General features: G+C 51.4%; 1 protein-coding gene across 1 annotated transcript; it reads left to right on the forward strand.

Moving 5' to 3' along the window:
• Positions 1-396: 396 nt before the first annotated feature.
• Positions 397-8,451, forward strand: slc25a48 (solute carrier family 25 member 48). Its single transcript, XM_018733254.2, has 7 exons — positions 397-570; positions 2,164-2,207; positions 2,375-2,446; positions 2,793-3,045; positions 3,490-3,759; positions 4,310-4,443; positions 7,908-8,451. The coding sequence occupies exons 1-7, from the start codon at positions 525-527 to the stop codon at positions 8,010-8,012; spliced, it is 924 nt and encodes a 307-aa protein (XP_018588770.1). The 5' UTR covers positions 397-524; the 3' UTR covers positions 8,013-8,451.
• Positions 8,452-23,267: the final 14,816 nt, after the last annotated feature.

Raw genomic sequence — 23,267 nt, forward strand, 5'->3', positions numbered from 1 at the left:
CCACCGCACCCCCCAACTTTATACAAAACTTCATAATATAGTTTGCGCTAAAAAAGTGAGGAAAGGAAAGTTACGCTGAAAGAGAGAATGAAACATAACTACACTCAACTGCACGTGTAGTAATAGTGTCACATACAGGCAATTATGAGTTCATTCAGTTTAAAAAAACACTCACACACACACACACACACACACACACACACACACACACACACATTGACACAAACTTATTTTTCGCTTAGTTTTTTCTTTTTTCAGACGAGGATCCACCCCCCCCCACCTCAGTCGCGCTGCTTTCCTATTGGTCCAGACCAGGTCGCCCCCCCCCCCCCGAAATCGCCCGTCTCTCTGCCAAGGGAGGGACACAACCCCCACCCACCCCCCACCTCTCCCTCGTCCTCTCCGCGAACCCGGAGCCGCTCATTGACCGGGACCGGCGGAGGAGGGATCCCGGGCCGGGAGCGGAGCCTCGTGCCATCCTCAGGTACCTCTTGTTCCCCGCGGTGTGCGAGAGCGCGCGAGACATGAAGAGTTTCCGCGTGGATGACTTCATAGCGGGATGGATAGCAGGTGAGTGACGTCACTCTCAAGTTATGACAGAAAAATCATACCGAGTAGGTGAAGCTGCGAGCGCACAGATAGATACATAAGTTGATCAGTAGTAAGTTACGAATAGTGATGATAATAGCTGATCAATAATGTAGATCGGTAGCGCTCCACAGGCACGCAGTCCTCTCCTCTTCTCTAGTCTTGTGCTCTTCTTCATCCCCGTGACTCGTGAGGAGCTCGTTTCTCCTTCGCTGCTCGCGCATCTCCGCAGTAAAACCCTAAGTTCTGGTGGAGCAGGAAGCAGCAACTTCTCACAACTCGCTCTTTTCTCACGGAGCTGCACATTCAACGCGTCTCCACCCGTTTGGACGCCTGCGGATGTTCCGTCCGCACGTGGGCATCGTGGACATCTTCAGATGTTCAGATGTTGAGGTGTTCAGATGCGCTCTAAGTGAAGAACAGCGCATCAGCAGACGGAGAGCTTTAGACGCAAGCACAGGACTATGGACAAACAGCTTGTGTGTCTCACACCGCTGTGTTGCTGGTTCACATCCCTCCAGTAACTCCTACACAAGAGACATTCAAATAGCAAATACACAGATAGTCATAGCAGATGGTGTTGGACTCATTTATGGAGCTGCGAGGAGATCGGGAGAGAAGTGCCTTTCTTCAGTGTGGGAAGGACTCAGCAGCTCTGAGAGACACAGGGAGCTCATTCTACAACATCTTCAGCAAAACTGAGAACCTACTGCCTTTCAGTTTTGCACACCTCGTGAGTGAGACCACCAGGTGGCCAGAGGTTGAGGAGCTCAGCACTCTTGCGACAGAGTAGCGAGGGGTCCTGTTGGTGCCAGGAAGCGCATCCTTTGATGGTCTCATATGCCGAAACTGGAGCGTGGACCTTCATGCTGACAGCTTCAGGAAGCCAGCGGAGACACAAGGAGGAGAAACACATGGACGCTCTTTGGCCACTTTAGGTGAAACACAACTCATTCAGCTGCATTTTGGATCAGGTAGAGAGGTTCGATGGCAGAGGCTGGACGACGAGACGTGGACCAGGAGCCTTGTGGGGTGTGTTGTGAGATATGGGCAGGTCGTGCAGATGTTGGGATGTTGGGTTATGGCTTCAGTTAGAGCAGAGATGACGGAGCTGATTGTGGTGGATGAGATGAGCGAGGTGAGAGCTGCTCTTCTACGGTATTTACTATGTTCACCACCTTGGGCATCAATTGTATCTTGTCCAAACATGAAAGCATTTGAGTGTTTGCAACAAAGTAGACACTGTGATATAATTCTGAAGATTTTTCATTTTGGAACGTTTTTTATTTGTCTTTGGACACTTTTCTCCAAAGTGACTCACACTGATTTACCCATTTGTAGAAATGGCTCATTTTTACAGTATCAATCCAATGTAAGTGCAGTGATGAATGTAGTGCAGCAGGAGGTGGGATTCAAACCTGGATCTTTCAAGTGCAAGGCAACAGCGCGAACCACTACGCCCCCTGCTGTTTAAAGTAGCAAAAGCAGCGAAGCGATGCTCTCGGTGGAGAATGTGAGCCTCGACAGAGTGTCTTAATTGATCGCTGTGTTTTTTGTGGACTCTTACCACCACAGGGGGTTGCAGTGTCATTGTGGGACACCCACTGGACACCGTAAAGGTAGGGCGCTGACTGTTTTGCACTGTTTCACCTCTGACCTCTGTCACCCCTTCTGGCCAACGAGCAAATTCCATCATCCTGTGCACATTGCCGCCGGTGAGACTTGCGGGTGTGTCCCGCTTGTCCAAGTCCCCGTGCGTCAAGTTTTGTGCTCATGTGTCCCGCAGACTCGCCTGCAGGCTGGGAAAGGATACAAAAATACCCTCCATTGCATCCTCACTATGTACCAGAAGGAAAGTGTAAGTGATTCTCTGCAGCCGGGGTCTCGCACTGCTTTATTTATATGTGGTCGCGGGCGGCGGGGGGGGGCGGGGGGATCATTTCGGGAGCCAGAGCTCAGCTCGTGTATCTAACTGTAAGTGGCGCTCCTGTTGGGAAGGAACGGATGGCCGTGGGTTTGGGTTTCAGGAGCCCGTATTTCCCAGCCAGAGGGTCAGTTGACAGCATCTGAGATCTTTCACGGACCCGGCTGGACATTACGGGCCGGCGCCATCTCTAACACATACCGCCTGCCAGCTGGCGTGCGCCACCACAACCTTCTGAGCTCCGTCCTCCTTGTTCCCTCCCCCACTTTGTGTCGCACAGGTTTCAGGCTTCTTCAAAGGGCTCTCCTTCCCCCTCGCCACCATTACGTTGTACAACTCCGTCGTGTTTGGCGTCTTCAGCAACTCGCTGCGGTTCTTCAGCCAGCGTCGCCACGGCGATGAGAGGCATCCCCCTGGCGTCCTGGACCTCGCTCTGGCCAGCGTGATGGCGGGCTTGGTCTCCGTCAGCGTGGGGGCCCCGGTGGATCTGGTGAAGATCCGGCTGCAAATGCAGTCTCAGCCCCTCCTGGCCGGTAAGTCACGGATATCGGGGGTCACACGGGGTCAGGAGGCACTGAGGAAATGTATGGGACCGAGTTCAGAGCCGGGATGCCCACCCACATCTTTATAGGCGCAATTCCGTTCATAAAACAGTTGACAAAGCCCTAAAACTTTTATACTTCACATACAAAGTTACATATTACTCCTGTGGGGATCTTCCAGGCTGTGCTCACGTGTTCAGCCTTGTGCTCTCATATTTCCACATCACACATGTGTACGCGCTCCGTGACCATGTGCCGTTCACCTCAGCCCCTTGTAGCCCCCTGCTGCTATCGCAGACTGAAAACAAAGCACTTCTAACAGGAGACACCGAGACTTACGATGACCTCTTACTGCACCGACACCTGAGGCCACCCACCGATGACCCTTGACCCCAACCAGGGGACCTGCCTGGCATTTTTTTCTTTTTTCCGAAGAGAATCTGCACCTGGCAGGCAGCGGGGCCCTGCGCACGGTTGGCATCCAGAGCCAGCGCCTGTACCGCGGCCCCCTCCGCTGCATCGGCGCCGTCCTCCAGAGCGAGGGCATCCCGGGCCTTTACCGCGGGGCAGGGGCCATGATCCTACGTGACGTCCCCGGGTACACCCTCTACTTCATCCCCTACACGCTGCTCTGTGATTGGCTGAACCCCGACGGCAGCCCCTCCCCTCACCCGTGCTCCATCTGGCTTGCCGGCGGACTGGCAGGTGAGGACACCGACACGTGCCAGCGCTCCGCGGTTGGACACGGCACGTCCTCGAACCCGGGACACGTCTTGTTTGAATTGGCCTTTTCCCAAGGAGGCTCGAAACTGTCAGCTCTCCAATGAGAGGGAGGCACCAGAGCGCCCTCACCTGGCGCTGTTCGTCTCTGTCCGCGTCATGTGCTTCAGATGAACATGTCACACATGAACGGGGGACTTTCTAAACTTTTTACTCTCAAATGTGCTTCGGCAAAAATTAAACAATGGAATTCATGTAGCGTGAGTGAGGACAGCACATGTCACGAAAATTCCTCTTCGGTTCCTCTTTAGTTTCTGTGTCTGGGGGGTTTGGGGGCCTCGGTCCACTCCAGCTGAGGACAGCGGTTCCTCTACTGTTGCAGCTCTGGTTCTTTACCCTGTCGGTGGCGTGCGGAGACCCGGCTGGGCTTCTCTGTCCACGGCGTGAGGCTCAGCGAGGGGTACCCTTCATTTTTCTGGAACCTTCTATTGTGTCGACTCTCTGTGACCGCTACCCCGCACTTCTCTGCCCGCAGGTTCCGTCTCCTGGGTGACGGCCACCCCGGCCGACGTGGTGAAGAGCCGCTTGCAGGCCGACTCGGCACACCACAGGAAGTACCGAGGAGTTCTGCACTGCATCACCCACAGTTACAGGACCGAGGGAGTGCGGGTGAGCAGCGGCGCTGTGCTTTAACCGCTCTGTAGCAGCTGGATCAACCGGCAACATCCGGGAGTCTGTTGAGGATCACAAGTGGACTCGGTTCTTCCCTCCAGGTGCTGACAGGACAAGTGGAAGAAAAAAGTTGTTTTTGTCTTTTGCTGTTTGAGAGGGACCAGAACATGTGATCGACCGGGTCAGAAGGGTTCATGTGAAAACTGCATTTATTTGCATCACTCTTTTCCCCAGGGTGACTTACAGCGTGAGGTTTGTACGCTTACACTGATGTACCCCTTCGCACAGCAGGGTAATTTCTCCTCTATCAGTTCAGTGTCGAAGTACCTTAATCAAGTGCTGCAGCAGGAGGTGGGATTTGAACCTGGCAGCTGCATTTGCACACTAGCACCTCTCACCGCTGCGCCCCCTGCTGCTGTCAGTGCGTCCAACACTGCATTTCCAGGGTGTCCAGACTTTCCATTCAGCTCGCAGTCGTGCCGCTCGGTCCCGAAAACCGGAGTTTTAACCTGAAAGACGCAGGTTACAGTGCAGAGCATCGCCGTCGCTCGGCAGAACGGGGGTTCGCAGCCCAAGAGTTCGATTCAGGTTACGCGTCACGGGGCTCGACTGGTTGTTTCAGCTTCCTGGGTTAGTGAACCCAACCTTAGCGTGTGTATGTGCGTGCGAGTGAGACAGTGTACCGCTGCGGTGAACGGCAGGGGGCGCTCTTCTTCGCCCATATTTGTGCAGCTTTAGACGGCTGCAAACTGCGAGCTGGGCTTTGAACCTCGGGTTGCAGGGGAAGAAAAACACAGAGAGACACACACGGCTACAATGAAAACTTTCCTTGAATGCAGTATTAATATACGCGGGAGAGTCTCCCCGAACAAAGCATACAGCAGTTACTTATACACCGTTGCGCTGAGTCGATACGCCCCTTCGGTAACTTCCCGCTTTCTCGGGCTCCTTCTCGTGCCTCTTTGTGTCAGACGCAGCATAGCCGTACCTAGTTTCGGAGGTTCCTCTTATCAGCGCACAGCAGCGGTCAGCAGACAACTTGACTTCGCTTTTGCGCAAAGCCTGCAACACTACGTCACTCAGTAATTTTCCACACGTTATGGTTACAAAGCAGAGTTAGAGACATAGAGCAACATTCCTTTTCAGCAAAGCCTACATTTTTGTTTCACAACCCTTTAGCTGGAACAAAATGCTCCTGAGATGTCCTGTGTTGTCACGTGTCTCGTCCTCCCCTCCTTCTGTCAGGGACACTTGTGACATTTTGGTTTAATAGTTAACGAAAGCCCTAACATGGAGTAAAAGTTTATTTGACAAATATCTAACCCGTGTGGGGCGGAACCCTGGAGAGTTTTATTGGTTTCTCTTTTATTCTGAGGTTAGGGTTAGGGTTTATTTAGGGCTAGAGTTAGGGTTAGGGTGAGGTTGGGGTTAGGGTTAGACGTTAGGGTTAGGGGTTAAGAGTTTGGGGTTAAAGTTAAGAGTTAGGGTTAGGGATTGGGGTTAGAGGTCATAGCACTTCATGATGATAGGTGTGAGTGCGACCGGTCGGTAGTCATTCAGGCAGGACGCAGATGATTTCTTCGGCACAGGGATGATGGTGGTCCTCTCGAAGCACACAGGGACAACTGCCTGGCTCAGGGGAACGTTGAAGGTGTCCGTGAAGACATCCGCAAGCTGAGCAGCACGTTCCCCGAGTACCCGGCCAGGTATGTTGTCGGGACCCGCAGCTTTCTGTGGGTCGACTCTGGACAGAGTCTTCCTGACGTCCGCTGCAGACAAGACGAAGAACCCGGTTGGTGGGAGTTGGGGTGGCCTTACCTGCTGGAATGTTGTCCTGTGCGTCGAACCGTGCGTAGAATCATTCGCAGCCAAGTGGTGTGGCTTTGAGGTCTGCGGTGGCCTGAACGCCTTGTCACGTGCGCTTTGTGTCCATGGAATGTAGGAACTGACGGTGGATTCTTCCTGCGTAGTTGCGCTTCGCCTCTCTGACAGACCGGGACAGATCGGCCCTTGCTGTGCGGTACGCTGCCTTGTCACCAGACCCGAAGGCAGCGTCTCGTGTTTCCAGCAGCGAGCGCACCTCAGCAGTCATCCACGGTTTCTGCTTTGCATCTGAGAAGTGAAGGCGGAAGGAAAGAAATACTGTACGTCAGAAAAGGAAAGAAAGAAACTACAGACTACTCTGATATATTATCAGTGCTTTTATAGCACTGTAAGTATGAAAAAACTCCCAGCTGAAAGTCAAGTAGCTGCACCCCCCCATATGGGGTCGCGGCAAACCGGAGCCTAACCCGGCAACACAGGGCGTAAGGCCGGAGGGGGAGGGGACACACCCAGGACGGGACGCCAGTCCGTGACGAGGCACCCCAAGCGGGACTCGAACCCCAGACCCAGCAGAGTGTGGGCCCCGGCCAAACCCGCTGCACCACCACGCCCCCCTCCCAAGTAAAACAAAGGCTAGGAAAATCTGAATAAAATCCCAGATGCACATAAAATGCACACATATTAAATGAAAATAAAACATAGAAAAAAAATTATAAATACAGTGTGCATCAGAAGTGAGTCACCCTGCTGCAATATCACTTAAATGTCAAATGATTCAAAACTGCATCACCCCTTGCGGTGGCACAGTGGGTTGGACTGAGGTCCTGCTCTCCGGTGGGTCTGGGGTTTGAGTCCCGCTTGGGGTGCCTTGAAACAGACTGGCGTCCCGTCCTGGGTGTGTCCCCTCCCCCTCTGGCCTTACGCCCTGTGTTGCCGGGTTACAGGGAACGTTGACATTGTTGCTGTCCGGTAGCTCGATTGCCCAGTTCAGCAAAGCATGTCTCGTCCATCACGGCGGTTGCTCATCATCTTGTTATATCGGTAGAGGTGGGTGTCAGCGGGTTTAACTGCGGTTTAACTGGGGTAGTTGAGTTTGTGGAACTGCTGTATTTGTTGAGGATGAAGGACATCTAACGTGTGTGGAGGGGGGTGGGTCTGGGATGCGAGACTTCACTGTTGAGCCTTCCGGAGGCATCGTGGGCCCAATTCAACGAAACGCCGACGAAGGGAGGTGCCCATTTGACAATCTCAATGAAATACCCATGTTGCTACCCTTTGGTTGTGTTGGTCAGGGAAGGAAGTTAAGCTTCTTGATCTCGAGTCATGGAGATTTTGTTGGCGGTCATGGGTGTTGTTCTCTGAGGCTTCACGGTGATGTTGGTTGGACCAGGTCCTGGTGTACAGCAGCTGTAATATACGCATGGTAGAGATGGCGGTGAACTGAACTAACCCAGTGAAGGAGTGACCTGTCAGTGTGTGAGGGAAGGTCTGCGGGAGTAAAGTTTACCGCATTACCGGTTTAAAAGAGGTCAACGGAGTGGTTTTCAGCTGGGTTCCAGTGATGTGAAACTTGCTAACCGGTGGTACTAACCAGTGGTACTAGCCGGTGGTGCTAACCGGCCCGTCTCTGTCTCCAGGTGTTCTTCCGTGGCACGACGGTCAACGCCATCCGCGGCTTCCCCATGAGCGCCACCATGTTCCTGAGTTACGAACTGTCGCTCAAGTTCTTCAGGAGCCTGTAGCCGGACGCACACCCGCCCCCAAATCCCCGACGCAGGGGCCAATCATCGCCGCCTCGACCGTCCTGTCCGAAGCTTCTGTTGTTGCCATGGCAACGAGATCAGGGCAGGGTGGTTCTTACAAAAACTTCTCATTTCTTATGTTAAGAAAGAAAAAAATAAACACAATGATCACAGATATAATGTTTACAATTCAAAATGTTTATTGCACATAAAGCAGATATTCCTCTCTCTATTTTTATAAATTTAACCTTTGAGACAATACTGTGTGTGTGTGTGTGTATGCTTCATAGCACAGATCGTTTTGCTTCACCGAGAAAGCGTGTACTATAATGTACTATAAATACGTAAACAATCCTTTCCTGGCTAAACATGCCTGCATTTACATGTATTCACACACACACACACACATTTTCAGAACCGCTTGTCCCATACGGGGTCACGGGGAACCGGAGCCTACCCGGTAACACAGGGCGTAAGGCCGGGGGGGGAGGGGACACACCCAGGACGGGACGCCAGTCCGTCGCAAGGCACCCCAAGTGGGACTCGAACCCCAAACCCACCGGAGAGCAGGGCCGTGGTCCAACCCACTGCGCCACCGCACCCCCCACTACATGTATTCATGTACATTTTAATAAGTCTTTAAAGACATCAGACTTTTTTAATGTGTCTATATTAGATGGTGCAAATAAAGTCTTAATCTACGGGTGCAAATGTTGTGTGTCGTCCATTCTTTGCTACTTGTGTTTATTGTGTTGTGTCTGTAATAATAATAATAACAACAACAATATAAAGCCAGTTACCATATGATTTTATCCAAAATAAATCAGATTAACCCTATTAGCAATAGACCTGACCTAGAATTCACATCTTTAATAGCAGACGGAGGGTCACCCGAGGCTCTCGAACCAGCAGCCAGTGGCTCCTTCTCCCTACCTGCTCTCCCTTTATAATATTCCTTCTGTTATTGTTTGTTTATGTGACGCTTTTCTCCAAGACGACTTTGCACACACAGCTACTTACCCTGATTTACCTTTTTATACCGCAGGGTACTTTACACCATATCGTTGCCGTTTCAGATCAAGGGTACCGCAGCAGGAGGTGAGATTCAAACCCAGGTCCTTCAACTACACAGCGACACCTCGAACCGGTGCGCCACCTGCTGTCCTGTGAGGCAGCGCCCAGAAAGGAGCCCGAAGCGCTCAGGGGGACACGTGATACTGGAATGGGTTCAATATGAAGCGCTGGCACGGGTTCGAAGGTGATGCGGGTGTGTCATAGTCGCGGTCGTGGTCGCGGTCAAGGATGCGGTGGGTGTCGGAGGACACGGACCCATCTGTTGCTCTCTGACCCCGGCGGCGAGATAAGCTGCAGCCACCGGCTGGGTGATGTTGATAAGATGCCCCACCAGGCAAGATGTGCCCCATTTGCCCCACCCTTTGGTTCCACCTTCCCAGTTTTACCGCGGTACGAGCAGCTGGAGGCCCCCAATGGACGGGTTTGCCCTTTCAGTCTTGGGTAGGCGTGAAGGACGTCCTCAGTGATTCTACAGACCATAATAATTTCTCACAAATATTTCGGGCGTCAATCGTTGCGGATGCACGTTCTGTTCTTTCGCTCGGCAAATTCACCGCGTTCGTCGTCACGACGCACCTGGTACCACACCAAGGAAAATGACAGAGGAAACAGCACCCTGACGGAGTGTTTATCGTCGCCGGAGATTTCAAGCACGCGGCTCTCAAGTCGGCGCTCCCTAAATTCCATCGGCACGTGCACTTTGCAACGAGAGGGGCGATTGCGCTGGATCTTGTTTACGCAAACGTCTTGGCGTGACTCCGTATCGGGAGCAGCATCTCCGGCACCACCGCACCGAACACCGGGCCCCCAGGGCTGTGCGCTCGATCCGCTGCTGTTCACTCTGCTGGTTCACGACCGTGTGGCAACGCGGAGATCGAACCGCACCATCGAGTTCGCCGACGACACGACCGTAGCGGGTCTCATCGGCGAGAGCGACGAGTCGGCTGACAGATAGGAGGCGCGGCGGCTAATGAACCGGTGCAGAGCCAACAACCTGTCCCTGAACGTGGACGAAACAAAAGAGACGGTTGTTGACTTCAGGAGGGCCCGGAGCGACCGCTCTCCGCTGAACATCGACGGCTCCTCCGTGGAGATCGTCAAGAGCACCAAATTCCCCGGTGTTCGCCTGGCGGAGGACCTCGCCCGGTCCCTTAACGCCAGCTCTACAGCCAAGAAAGCCCAGCAGCATCTCTGCTTTGTGCGAAGGTTGAAAAAGACCCATCCCACCCGCATCCTCACCACATTCTTCAGAGGGACTATCGAGAGCATCCCGAGCAGCTGCATCACTGCCTGCTTTGGAAATCGCGCCGTTTCAGATCGCAAGACCCTGCAGCGGAGAGTGAGGACGGTTGAGAAGATCATCGGGGTCTCTCTCCCCCCCTACACCACACGCTGCGTCCGCAAAGCCACCAGCATCGCGGACGACCCCACGCACCCCTCACACGAACTCTTCACCCTCCTGCTGTGTGGAAAAAAGGGGAACCGAAGCATTCGGGCCTCACAGCCAGACTGCGTAACAGTTTCTTCCCCCAAGTCATCAGACTCCTCAACACTCAGGGACCGGACTGACACCGGAACTTGCGCCCTGCTCCGTTATTGTGCCTGTTGTCCTCTTTTAGTAATTGTTGAAATGTCTAGCGCTCTCTGTGTCGCTAACTGCAGCACCAGGGTCCCGGAGGAACCTCGTTTCGTTTCGCCGTGTTACTGTACCGGCTGTGTACGGTCGAAATGACCATAAAGCCACTTTTCGACTCTTGACTTTTGACTTGAATACCTCGCTTTACTGTAAGTTTCACTTTTCCATCAGCGCTTCCACTGATTCCAGTTTGTAAAGTGATACGACGCACAGCTCTTTCTGCATTTACCACACTTTTTGTTTCTGCTGCTATGGATTATGAAAAGCTGAACATGCCGCAGCAGGAGAAAGAAGAAGGTCAAAGAAGTTAGTCGTACACAAATATATGTTGCAATATCATACACACAAAACTATGTTGCATATCATACTCACAAATATGCGCTGCAATTGCACGTTCTTTCCTCGCGGTGTCGCTGTTGCTCAACAAATGGAATTTTTTCCCACTTGTTCGCAATGGTTCAGTGAACTGAAAAATGCTGAAAACGCTTTTGGGTGAAAAACAAAAATAAATGGGGGGGTGGGGGGTGCAAAATGGGAATGACACTTGAGGAACTAAACAGTTCTGGCAGGAGGTGGCGTAGCGGTGAAGGCCTCTGCCGTAGACGAGAAAGAGCGAGGTTCAGATCCCACCTCCTGCAGCAGTTCTCGTGGGAGTTCAAGGTGCAAATGGCCCTGCTGTATGAATGCGTAAATCAGTGTAAGTCACAAAGTGTGAGCTAAATAAACAAAGGTCGATGTACGTGTAAAAGCTTCACTTCTGTGGCTTGATGGATTTGGATGCAAGATGCTATTTTGTGTTTGTGTGTTCTGTGGTCTGCGTGGCGATGAAGGTCCTGGGTTCGATGCCCTGCGATATATGGCCAGCAGGGGAGCAGTGCTGTACAGTGAGCTATGTGTTCTCAGTTCACACGGGAGCCTCTCCCTCTTGGATTTGCTCCGATTTGCACCCCCTGCTGCTGTTCCCCGATGGGATGCGAGACGTGACCTGCGGGAAGTGTGCGTGAGGATCTGGCCGACAGCAGCAGACTGTACCCTTCTTGTGTGTGTGTGTGTGTGTGTGTGTGTGTGTGTGTGGGGGGGGGGGGGGGTGTCACCAAGGGTGTCCCGGACCTGTCCCTCCGGCCCCACAGTGCTCCTCCAAAGTTGGACCTGTTACACTCCGCAGCTCACAAACACACACTGTAAGTGTGTGACGTGTGTGTTGTGCACAAGGATAAACAGCAAAACACACGTTCAGGTTGGATCTGGTTTCAGGTTCCATATTTGATCTTGGAGCAGAACAGTAAACCTGAACTGAGGAAAAACTGCACCTGCTGCAATGGGCTGTGTTTGGGAAGGTTTCAGTGGGGCCTGCGGGGGTGTATCACACTACAGGGACCTTAAAAAGTGTCGCGTCTGATGGTCTGATGGTTCCTCTGTTTCAAATCGGACAACGTGGTCTTGACATGAAATCTGATGAGCTCTGACCCCAGCGGGGGGTCAGGGGGAGCAGTCCAGCTTGGATCTCAATTCCTTCAGAGAATTTATGTCACAGCTGATGGGACAGCGAGGGGTTGTCGTCACCCCCCCCCCCATCCGTCCTTCTTCCTGCTGCCATCTCCAGTGGACGATGGACAGTTTTCCTTTGCCGCACTTTTCCGCCCCTCACGGACAGGAGTCAGGCAGCAACCTGCATCGTGCTCTCGCACCCTGAGCCGCTGCCTCCTTTGCTGGAATTCCTGCATTGCGGCCAATTCACTCTGGGCGTCATGCCACGCCACCCATGGAGGGAGGCGAACCTGACCCTTGTGGGACTGCGGTTCACCGAGGACATGCGCCACACCAGCAAACGGGGTCACTCTCCTGACACAGCCTAGCCTGAACCCCCCCAACCCCCACACTGCACCCCTGAGCAGCAAACACGTGTCACATGTTCAGAGCTCGCTCTCCCGGTCGACTCGTTCTGGGTCTTTCACACCATTTCAGCCCCAGCTAATTGTTCTGAACGCGTGTGACACTGTGTCACGGGACTAGAGACACGCGTGTGGTCATGACCCCGCGACCAGAGGATGGCCTACGGTGTAGCACCACTGCGTCCCGTCACCTGACGCTAGCGGCGACGTGGCGGCAGCTGCTTTACTGCACTGCACTGCACACGACCTCCTGTTTACCATGTTTACCCCGGGACACGCCAATGAGTCATGTGTCTCCACCCACGGCTCGTGTCAAAATCGCTGTGGGGACCTGGGTGCGATTCCCTCATGTGGATGGAAAGGAAGCTGCGAGAGGCCTAATTGGCCGGATCATTAGGCACCTGCTCGCCAGGCGGCCAATCAGGTGGCCACTTTGTTAGACTTTTCCCACCCATAGTGTGGGAAAGGGAAACACGGTAAATTACTGTGGGCTCTGTCTGTGGATTGTTGCTCTCAGAGGACATTTTGAAAGCAATTTCTTTGCGTCTGACACCTTGTCAAAGCTGAGCAGGAAGCCAGTAAACAGGCCCCTCCCATCACGAACACAGCTGGAGTTCTGTTCATAACTCAGTTTGTTCATAAATCAAAGGGCTCAATCAATAAGCCATCTCATTCAGTCACAATCAATAACAATTCCATAATATAGGAACCCCTCCTTTATTAACATGGTAAGCTTTTTGTAAAAGCCTCACATGTAAGTGGAGTAAATAAAACCTATTTTTTTAAATCCGTTTTATTAATTCTGAGCTACATGAAACTGTGGAGAAATTTTTAATTATTTAAAAATATGTCTCCACAAAGTAATATTCAACTCTGACCAGTTGATTGCACAATCATGTGCAACACTGTCCATATTTCAACAGAGCACCAGCAATCAGGGTGCCGGACAGCAGCTGTAAACACCGTGGAAGTGAATTGAAGTGGGGCGGTTTCTCCCCTTCCCTACTGCTATGGAGAACTTGCAGAGACGCAATTAAAGACTGGTGGCTCAGAAAGTAGCACCAGGGTGGTGCGAGAGGACGTGGGTTTGATCCCTGCTCCGTCTGTGTGGAGTTTGCATGTTCTCTGCGTGGGTTTCTTCTGGGTGCTCTGGTTTCCTCTCACACTCCAAAGACATGTTGTTCAGGTTCCCCTGTAGTGTGTGACTGACACTGAGAGAAAGTGTGTGTTCCACTGATGTATGGATGAGTGACCCAATGTAAGTAATGTATCTACCAGTGTAAGTCACTGTGGTGAATAAGGTGTATGGGCTGATAACACTACATAGAGTTTGTTGGAAGTTGCTTTGGAGAAAAGCGTCTGATGAATAAATGTAAATGTAACACAAATAAATAAACTGTAGAAAGTCTGCAGTCTCCAAAAACCTGTAGCTCAGCTCTTTGTACCGCAAGGAGCCGTGTGATTCCTCGTGGTGGAAACGGGCCAAAGCCGAGAGCCGCGTTCACCGGACCGCTCACGGAGGAGCTTTAGAGCCCATGTTAAACAAAGGGGGCGATGACTCAGACTGACAAACTTGAGCCTGACTTGGACGTCTGCCGTGGCTCTTCTCAGAAAGGGCAGTTTCAGGTTTGCGCCTGGGGACGTGACTCACGATCGGGCTGCTCAGGTCAGGAGCCGAGAGAAACTAACCTTCACGCTGCATAAAGGAGGGGAAACATGCGCGGTTAAAGCATCGCGCGTCTGAGCACCTCCTCCTGCACAGGTGCGACCTTAGTGGTCTTGGTCATCATCTCACCTCATCACCCGACTCACCTCCAGGTCCAGGTCTGGCGTTTCCTCCTCCCTTTGCCATCCGTGTGACGCCTCGAGCTCCCGAACCGCAGCCTCCTGCCTCTGGCGCGGGTGAAAACGAGCTTCCGTTGAGGATTCAGTCATCCGTGGGTGAGGTCATCACCCCGAGAGGTTCGCTCCGGGAGCTCCCGTTTCAGCAAGTCACCATTAACTGTTCAAACTTGCGATGAGCTCCTTTGTTCCCCCTGAAAACAGCACCTGGTCGTCGAGTCGGAGGACAATGAACCCACCTGCTTTTTTTACTCTGTTTGTTTGGGGTGGGGGAGGGGTTCATTAATTTAAGAGTGTTTATTGAATGGGGCTGTGGCGCTCGGTCTCTGATCGCTCGCAGCGATATACCGATATGTCAGTGATAAAGTTATGAACTTGCAAAGTCACTAAAGCTTTCCAGTTTATTTCTTTATTTTCTGCCACTTGTTTATCTTAACGCCTCTTTTTCCAACCTGTGTTTCCCCTCCCAGCCAACAGATGGCAGTAAAGTGCACCAAATGGAAGCAGGAGCGCAGAGCCGTCTCACAGAGTCTCTAACTATTTATCGTAGTTATTGATGAGATTTTCCGAGACCTCAACTCAACCGGCGAGTCTGGCGTTAGCGACGAAACAAGTTCTGAACACAACGTTCCTAAGCGACAAAAGCAGAGAACAAAGAGCTCTGTGACTCCTCTGTCCTGCGTAACAGGGAATTCCTTGGGCTCTAGAGGAACATTCTGGAACACATTTCAGCAACGGTCCAACAGAAAAGTCCAGTTGATGTGACCTCGTGTGGTTTGGAAAGCAGGTTCCGGGGGCCTTCTGTCCGTACTCCCTAAGTGCCAAGGCAGACTGTGTGTGTGTGTGTGTGTGTGTGTGTGTGTGTGTGTGTGTGTGTGTGTGTGTGTGTGTGTGCACATGCTAATTAGCACTTTCTTGGTCCCCCTCCTGGCCCGGCGTGGAGAGACTTGCACTCGCTCTCGTTCCACCAGGTGGCTTTGTGAACTGCGCCCGGCTGTGTGAGCGGGTCTGAGAAAGGAAAAACCACTTGGTAAGAGCCAAGTGCATCCAGGGTCACTGTCCAGTTGCAGATACAGCTTGATTACAGCCACCGTAACCATGGTAACAGAGCGCCGTATTACTGTACCTCCCTTATTTTTGCATCAGTGTAGTCAAGCAGTGACACACCTGATACTTGTGTCACTGGAGCAGTACTGTTCTTACCACTCTTCTCATCTTTGTTTCACACACTTTTTCCACATTCCTTGCTCAGTTTTTACATTTCCCACATTTTTATTGTTCACTCTTTATTACATTTATTCATTTTGTTGACACTTTTCTGTGAGGGGGCACGGTGGTGCAGTGGGTTGGACCGGGTCTTGCTCTCTAGTGGCTCTGGGGTTCGAGTCCCGCTTGGGGTGCCTTGCGACGGACTGGCGTCCCGTCCTTGTTGTGTTCCCTCCCCCTCCGGCCTTACGCCCTGCGTTGCCGGGTAGGCTCCGGTTCCCCGCGACCCCCGTATGGGGAAAGCGGTTCAGAAAGTGTGTGGGTGACACTTTTCTCTAAAGCATCTTACAATTACTTACATAGTTATACAGCTGGATAATTTTACAGGAGTAGGTTGGGGTAAGTACTTTGCTTAAGGGTACTACAGCCAGAGATAGGGATCGAACCTAAAACCTGCAGATTCAAAGACAGTAGCTGTAACCACTACACTACCAGCTACTAGCTCATCTCCCTTTACCTGGTCTCTATTTGTACACTATTATTTGATTCCTGGTGCCCCGCCGTTCCTTTGTGTCCCATGGACATTTCTAGAATGGCAAGTTTCTCTGTTCGGGAGGTCTTGGATGGTCTTCTGTGTCCTCAAGTAGACATGGAGCAGTTGGGGTGTGTAGGGACAGCTGAGGTGCGTAGGGACGGTGGGGGTGTGTAGGGATGATGGGGGTGTGTAAGGACAGTGGAAAAAGCGTCTGCGATCTGATAACATCTTGGGGGGGGCTCTGCAGAGCAGTAATAAACCATTTTTTTAATATTTTTTGTGCCTCGTTATTAAAACTCAGGAGACCTGAAACTGTGTGAAAAGACAGAAAGGTGTCCCTGGGTGAACACACTCGCCCCCGTTCCATCAGCTCTGACCACTGGCATCTTTCTTCCATCGGGGGGGTGCGGTACTGGTCCAGCGGTGGGGTTAGGGTTACGGTTACTGCTGGGTTTAGGGTTAGGGTTACGTTTGGGGTTAAGGTTGGGTTGGGGTTAGTCAATCACTTTACACACATATCTGACTCCAGAAATGGGTTCGCAGCTCGTTCTGTTTGTAACTCCAGAGTCGTATTTACCGCTAGGCTGCAATAATTAAAAGTTTGATGTCACATCCCTGCAGCTACTTACAGGTTTGGTTCTATAAAAGTATCATAAGAAAAAAAGCACCTTTATAGTAATTAAAGTGGAAAATGTTATACTGTCAAAATTTCATAACCAGCTGCCTGAAGCACGAGTGAACTTTGCGTACCTGCGGTGTGACGCTTCCGCCCAACTTGGCGCTCGCCATCGATCAATCCGCCGGGCAGCGCACGGCCATCGATCACTGTGAATGTGGAGCAGTCGGGTCACATGACTCCGAATGACCCGAAAACTCGCTCTCCTCTCCTGCTCTGCGTCACTTTCATTGATCTGGACCGATGAGCTCCAATAAGGCCCGTTCCGGAGGCGCGAATTAAACCTTAATCAGGATGGATTCATTCTCTCCGCCTTCACTCTGTGGATGAGGAATGAGGTGCAGCATCACCTGCCTGATGATCGAGAGCCCCGTCCCCCCCTTCGTCGGGCCGCGGGCTCACTTTCAGCCCCAGAATAGCAGCACTCTCTTGAGCCGTGCTGTGGCTGCTCAGCGGTGCCCCCTGCTGGACAGGACAATGATACAGGGGCCACCTGGTGTGACCCCCCCACCCCACCCACCGCTCTGCACAAGGCAGACAGGGACTGGCGGGTTTTGGACCAGCTGGAGGGAGCAAGCAAGCAAGCGGCAGAAGAGCGGTCAAAAATCTAGAAGCTCAACCAGAACGTAACTGGATCAAATCCCAGGAAAGAAGTCGGCTTTTGCGCCTCTGAGAAAAACAGAAGTACGACCCACTGAACACCAGTCAGACGCTGCCCAACGTGTGGGCTTTTTGTGAAGTGCTTCACACGATACGGTAAGAAGTGGCAGATTGTTCCATGATGGTTTGAACTGCTGCTTTTGGGCCCAGAAGGTTGCAAGTTCGAATCCCCCCCCCCTCCACCTTTGAGCAAGGTACTTACCCTAAATTGTTCCAGTAAAATTGCCCTGCTGCATAAACAGATGAATAAGTGTAAGTGTTTCTCATCAATAAGCATTTAAATGTTACGCAATATGTTCAGCCATGTTGTTTGATCATGTCCAAATATTGTGAGTTTTTTCCGGAACCTTCCCGCACACAGCATCCCAGGTGGCGCACTGGTGGAGCGCACGGTGCAAACAGCCTGCAGAGCGGTACAGACACGCTGCGGTGCGAGGGCCGCATAAATATGACTCGCATATGAATTATGAAATATGAAATATGCAGAGCTTCTCTCGGCTTTGTGCTCTAGTCAGACTGCAGAGCGAATGCAGGGCCTCATGTGACCTTAGTCTCTTTAGTGGTGGCTAAGTGGAGCCTTTGAGAGGAGGCGGGCTAATGCGACGGTGTGTGCGTGTGCGTGTGCGTGTGTGTGTGAGAAAAATACCAATCTACTGATGCAGGGTAAGTACCTTGACCAAAGGGACTACAGCAGGTGGTGGGATTTGAACCTGGCTATGTAGGCTCCAAAGCTGTAAGCGCTGTGCCACCTGCTGTCCTTATAAGGTATAAAGCACTTCATTTAACCCTTGGTACTAAGCAGCTTGTAGTGTAGTGTTAGGGCTGCTGCCTTTGCAGCCAAAAGTTGCAGGTTTAAATCCCACCTCCAGCTGTAGTACCCTAGAATAAGGTACTTACCATTAGTTGCTGCAGTAAAATTGCCCAGCTGTGTAAAGGAGTAAATAGGTACACCCCACCGATTCAGACCGCAGTACAGGGGACACGAACTCAACAGGAAGGAGGGTTTGGACCTCAACCACCCCATGTGGCTATAGAGATATTTACATTTGTTTGGCTGATGCAACTTACACTGACTGGCCCATTTATACAGCTGGGTAATTTTACTGGAGTAATTTAGGGTAAATGCCTTGCTCAAAGGTACTACATGCGGCAGGGGGATTTGAACCTGTCACATGGGAGTTTAAAGCCAGCAGCTCTAAACACGACACTACCACCCACCCCGGAAGATCAAGAGAATATCACTGTAATACAAGACCGAGTCCATTAGCAGTGGGCGCCGGTGTCCTGCGCGGTGCCCTTAACCGCGTCCTGCGGCGCCCCCTTTCCACCTGTCATGTGAGCGTGTTGTGGAAACTCACCTTTTACTGCGCTTTCCCCGGCGCCGAAGGCGGCCCGCTGGCCAGCTGCTCATGGCAATAAATCATTCATGTGGCCGCCTTTGTGTGAGTAAAGCAGCAGGGTAAAGATGCAGGGTAAATAGGAAACGCACCGGTGCTCCGCCCACCCGGGGCTCAGCCAATCACATGTGTTCTGCACACTGCTGTGTCCCGACTCTTTGTGCTACGTTAAAAAGGAGAAGCTACACAAATGACTCAGTTCTTAGTAAAAAAAAAAAAATACTTGGACTCTATCCTGTCCCCTCACTCACCCTTGGCCCGGTGACTCCAGGATAGGCTCCGGACCACCACGACCCCGAAAACAGATGGATTTATTCGGACTGAACTGAACTGAAAAAGGGACATGAAGACATTGCTCACAGAACACGAACGATACGCAATTTTCCGTCCGCAGGCTGTGATTTTACACCGTAAACATTACTAGTGTTCACAGTTCAGCAAAACTGTTAGAGTGAACTGAGGGCCGAAGGAAACCAGAGCAGAATAGCTCATAAAAAGCGTTAATTAACTGTTGAAAGTGCAGCAGAGCTGTGAGACCTTGGAAGAATGATGCTAATGCTAATGCTAGCAATGTGAGTGCGAATACTAGCTGTGGTCTATCTATCTATCTATCTATCTATCTATCTATCTATCTATCTATAGCTGTACACATATACAGTACATACACATATATCTAGATAAAAAAAACACTTCAGGGTGTCAAGGGGGGCATAAAGTTGTCTTGGTGAGAAAATATGAACATTATATAAAAAATAAATTCAACTAAAATAATAATGTATGTACTATAGTATATATATGTATATACACAGTATATAAATATACACACACACACACACATTTTCAGAACCGCTTGTCCCATACAGGGTCATGGAGAACCGGAGCCTACCTGGCAACACAGGGAGTAAGGCCAGAGGAGGAGGGGACACACCCGGACGGGACGCCAGTCCGTCGCAAGGCACCCCAAACGGGACTTGAACCCCAGACCCAATAGAGAGCAGGACCCGGTCCAACCCACTGCGCCACTGCACCCCCAACTGTAGATAGATAGATAGATAGATAGATAGATAGATAGATAGATAGATCTAAAAATGAATAAAACGACGAGCTCCGCAGTCCTGTGAACTCGCGCTGTGGTTCGAGAGAAGCCATTAGTGGCACTGCGGGGCGACCGGGGTCACGTAACAACAGCTCCGGCAGGCGAACAAACACGGCCCTCGGAGCCACGAAACAGGACACCGGGTCACGGCGATGTCTGCGTACCGGCTCTCCTGGAGCAGAGCAGCTGGGACGGGAATTAGACACCTGTAGGATGAGGTGACCTTCAACAGCGGAGGTAAAGGGAACGTGAAGGTCAGTCCCAGTGTATATTAATGTTTATACGCTGCATATTACATTTACGTTTATTTATTTATTCATCAGACACTTTCTTTCAAAGCGGCTTCCAATGAACTCTATATAGTGTTATCAGCCCACACACTTTATTCACCGCGGTGACTCACACTGCTAGATATACTACTTACACTGGGTCACTCATCCATACATCAATGGAACACACACACTCTCTCTGTCACTCAGGCACATATTAATGTCCTTACGCTGGTTTACGCATTTGTTCAGCACGGTTGTTTTTACTCTATGCGATCAGGTGAAGTACTTTGCTGAAGGGCACTAGAGATGGAGGTGGGATTCGAACCCAAGTCATTAGGCTGTAAGGTGACAACTGTAAGCGCAGCACCCCCCACGCAGGATCTGCTTGGCTGATGTTCCGAATGAAGAGTGACATATCAGCTGGGCGTCCGCGTCTGGGGGTTGGGGGGGGGGGGCAGGGTCCACCTACATTTGAACATCCCGTCACGCCGTCTGGGGAGGCTTTGCATCCTTACGATTGCCAGGGCTCCAGGTGCCCCGCCCACACGGCACGACAACCATTCACCCCCTCCCCCCCCCCCCCCCTGACCTCCTGTCCTCCACCTGCCAGGTGCAGCCGCCCCCCCCACAGCCCCCGGCCCACGTGCGCTCCGCTCCGGGGGAACGTCGAACCTAACGCAGACAGATTACCGCTGTCACCGGACGCCAAGCGCCTGGCGTGTCTCGGCCCGACATGATGGAAATATATAGGGCCGCGTTCCCACAATGCCGCAGGGGCCTCATTGCTTCTCCCCCGGCCAGTCGGGCTCCATTTGCCCTGGAAGGCCAGCGACGAGAGCGGGTCTCTTTCTGGAGCGTTTCGGGACCAAAATATCACTTCTCGTTAAGTTAATGAAAGGAGCCCGAATCTGCCCCGCGGATGAGAGTCGTCATTTCCTTCCTGTCGCACTCAAATAACTTTGGGCCTCCGGGACAGCTCCTCGTAATGTGAAGAGCTCCACTGGATACATACTGCAAGTGGCGACTTACATATAGATATACTGTATCTACAGTGGTTGCTCTCTGGTGAGTCTGGGGTTCGAGCCCCGCTTGGGGTCCCCGGTGATGGACTGGTGTCCCGTCCTGGGTGTGTCCCCTCCCCTCCAGCCCTATGCCCTGTGTTGCTGGGTTAGGCTCTGGTTCACCGAGACCCTGCCAGGGACAAGTGGTTGTAGACTGTATATACATATCTATTTGTATATATCTGCACGTATGTAAAAAGCACCTTGAATTTGTTACCTTTAAAACACCAGGACTGGCTGTACTTGAGATGTGTCTTGGATTTTTCTGAATAAACTCCAAAATCATTTTCGTTATATTCATCCTTAAAAATACCAGTTCAATTCAGTGGCCTTCGGTCGACAGTCGACAGTGTTCTTTGTGATGGCTGTGTACACTGACTCCTCGTTTATAAGCTTTCTAGTTACAATTTTCCGAAAAAGAAACATTTTCCAGTTTATTTGTGTTGTTTTTGTTTCGTTTCGCTGGAGCGGATTGAAAGCACCCTGTGTTTACCTGCCAGACCGATAGGTGGCGGTATAGAGCACCCAACCAGAGTAAGAATGTGGGACCACCTTTACTCAATTCACTTGCACGGTGTTTACAGCTCCTGTGCGGTGCTCTTCACGATCGGTGATGAACAATAAGATGAGGAACGTGTGAGGAATCGGTCAACAATGAGCTTTAGCTTAATTTCAGTCGTAATCAGTTGTCCTCAATGAAGCAAAAATGTAATTGAAAAATAAAATAAAAAGTCAGCATAGCTGTATCCAAGTTTTTTCTGGAAATTAAACACTCACTATGTCTCCGGTCACCTTTATTATCAGCCTTTTATTGACTGTGGCATCGCAGTAAAAGTGAATTTGGGGTTATGAACAAAACAAGTATGAATAGACTTCCAGTCTCAATTATGCTCATCAGCTGACAAGGCAGAATACCTGTAATTTTCAAAAGACATCCCCACCACCATGGTACGCTGGTAATTTTCACACTAGTGCAAATGCAATCAGCTGCTCTGAGGTATCAGAAGTGTGTGTCAGAGGCAGAGCGAGTGGACAAATGGCATCAGGTCTATATGCATGTAACCTTCATCTTTCAGTACAAACACACACACACGCGCGGACACACGCGGAGCGGCGCAAAGGAAAAAGCTGCAATAGGACACAAATATTGGATGTGGTGACCTTGAAACACACCCTGTGCTGTGAAATGATTGCACTGACATGTGGTCCATAATAAAGATTTTTTTTCCTCTTTCAGACGGGGGACAGAGATGAGATGGGTGGCGGGGGATGGGCTTTCCCTCGTTGGGGCCTTTCAGCCCTTCTCCTCAGAATTCAGCTCGCATTCAGTCTACGGTTGTGGCGCAGCAGCTCACAGACCAGGCGAATCCCCTCCTCTGTCAGCGATGTCGCGGAACAATATCGGTCAAACGTAGTGAATTAGAGGAGGTCGTGCCCCCGATGAGCATATTTTCACTGAGCAGTTCATCAGAGTATCTGTTGTTGATTAATAAATAACACATTGTCATCATGTGATTTATGTGGACCTACAGCGAACTCCCCAAAGTGTCAGGTCACCGAGCTGTTGTGCTATCAGTGATCCAAGTCCGCACGGGACTTCCTGGACCACTGGACTCAACATCGTCCGGTTTGAAGAGTAGCCGGGAGAGAGAGCTTCACTAAAAATGCATTGATCCGAATTCAACAGGAAGGATTCTGGCTGCAGGAGACATGAGGAACGACGCATCGGGGATCATTTCTGGCCTACTCTTCTCCCTCGATCGTGAGCACGCTCCACCAGGGACACACCACCCTTCCCTGTAGGCGCACTTTGAGATGACATGAGGAGAGTTGCATATTTTGGGAAGGTTTTGGGTCCTAGACAACCCAACACCACGGTTCTCAGTTCCGCTGCAAACGTCCTTTCAA

The sequence above is a fragment of the Scleropages formosus genome, chromosome 13 (genome assembly GCF_900964775.1).
Source record: "Scleropages formosus chromosome 13, fSclFor1.1, whole genome shotgun sequence".
In the NCBI taxonomy this organism is placed as follows: Eukaryota; Metazoa; Chordata; class Actinopteri; order Osteoglossiformes; family Osteoglossidae; genus Scleropages; species Scleropages formosus.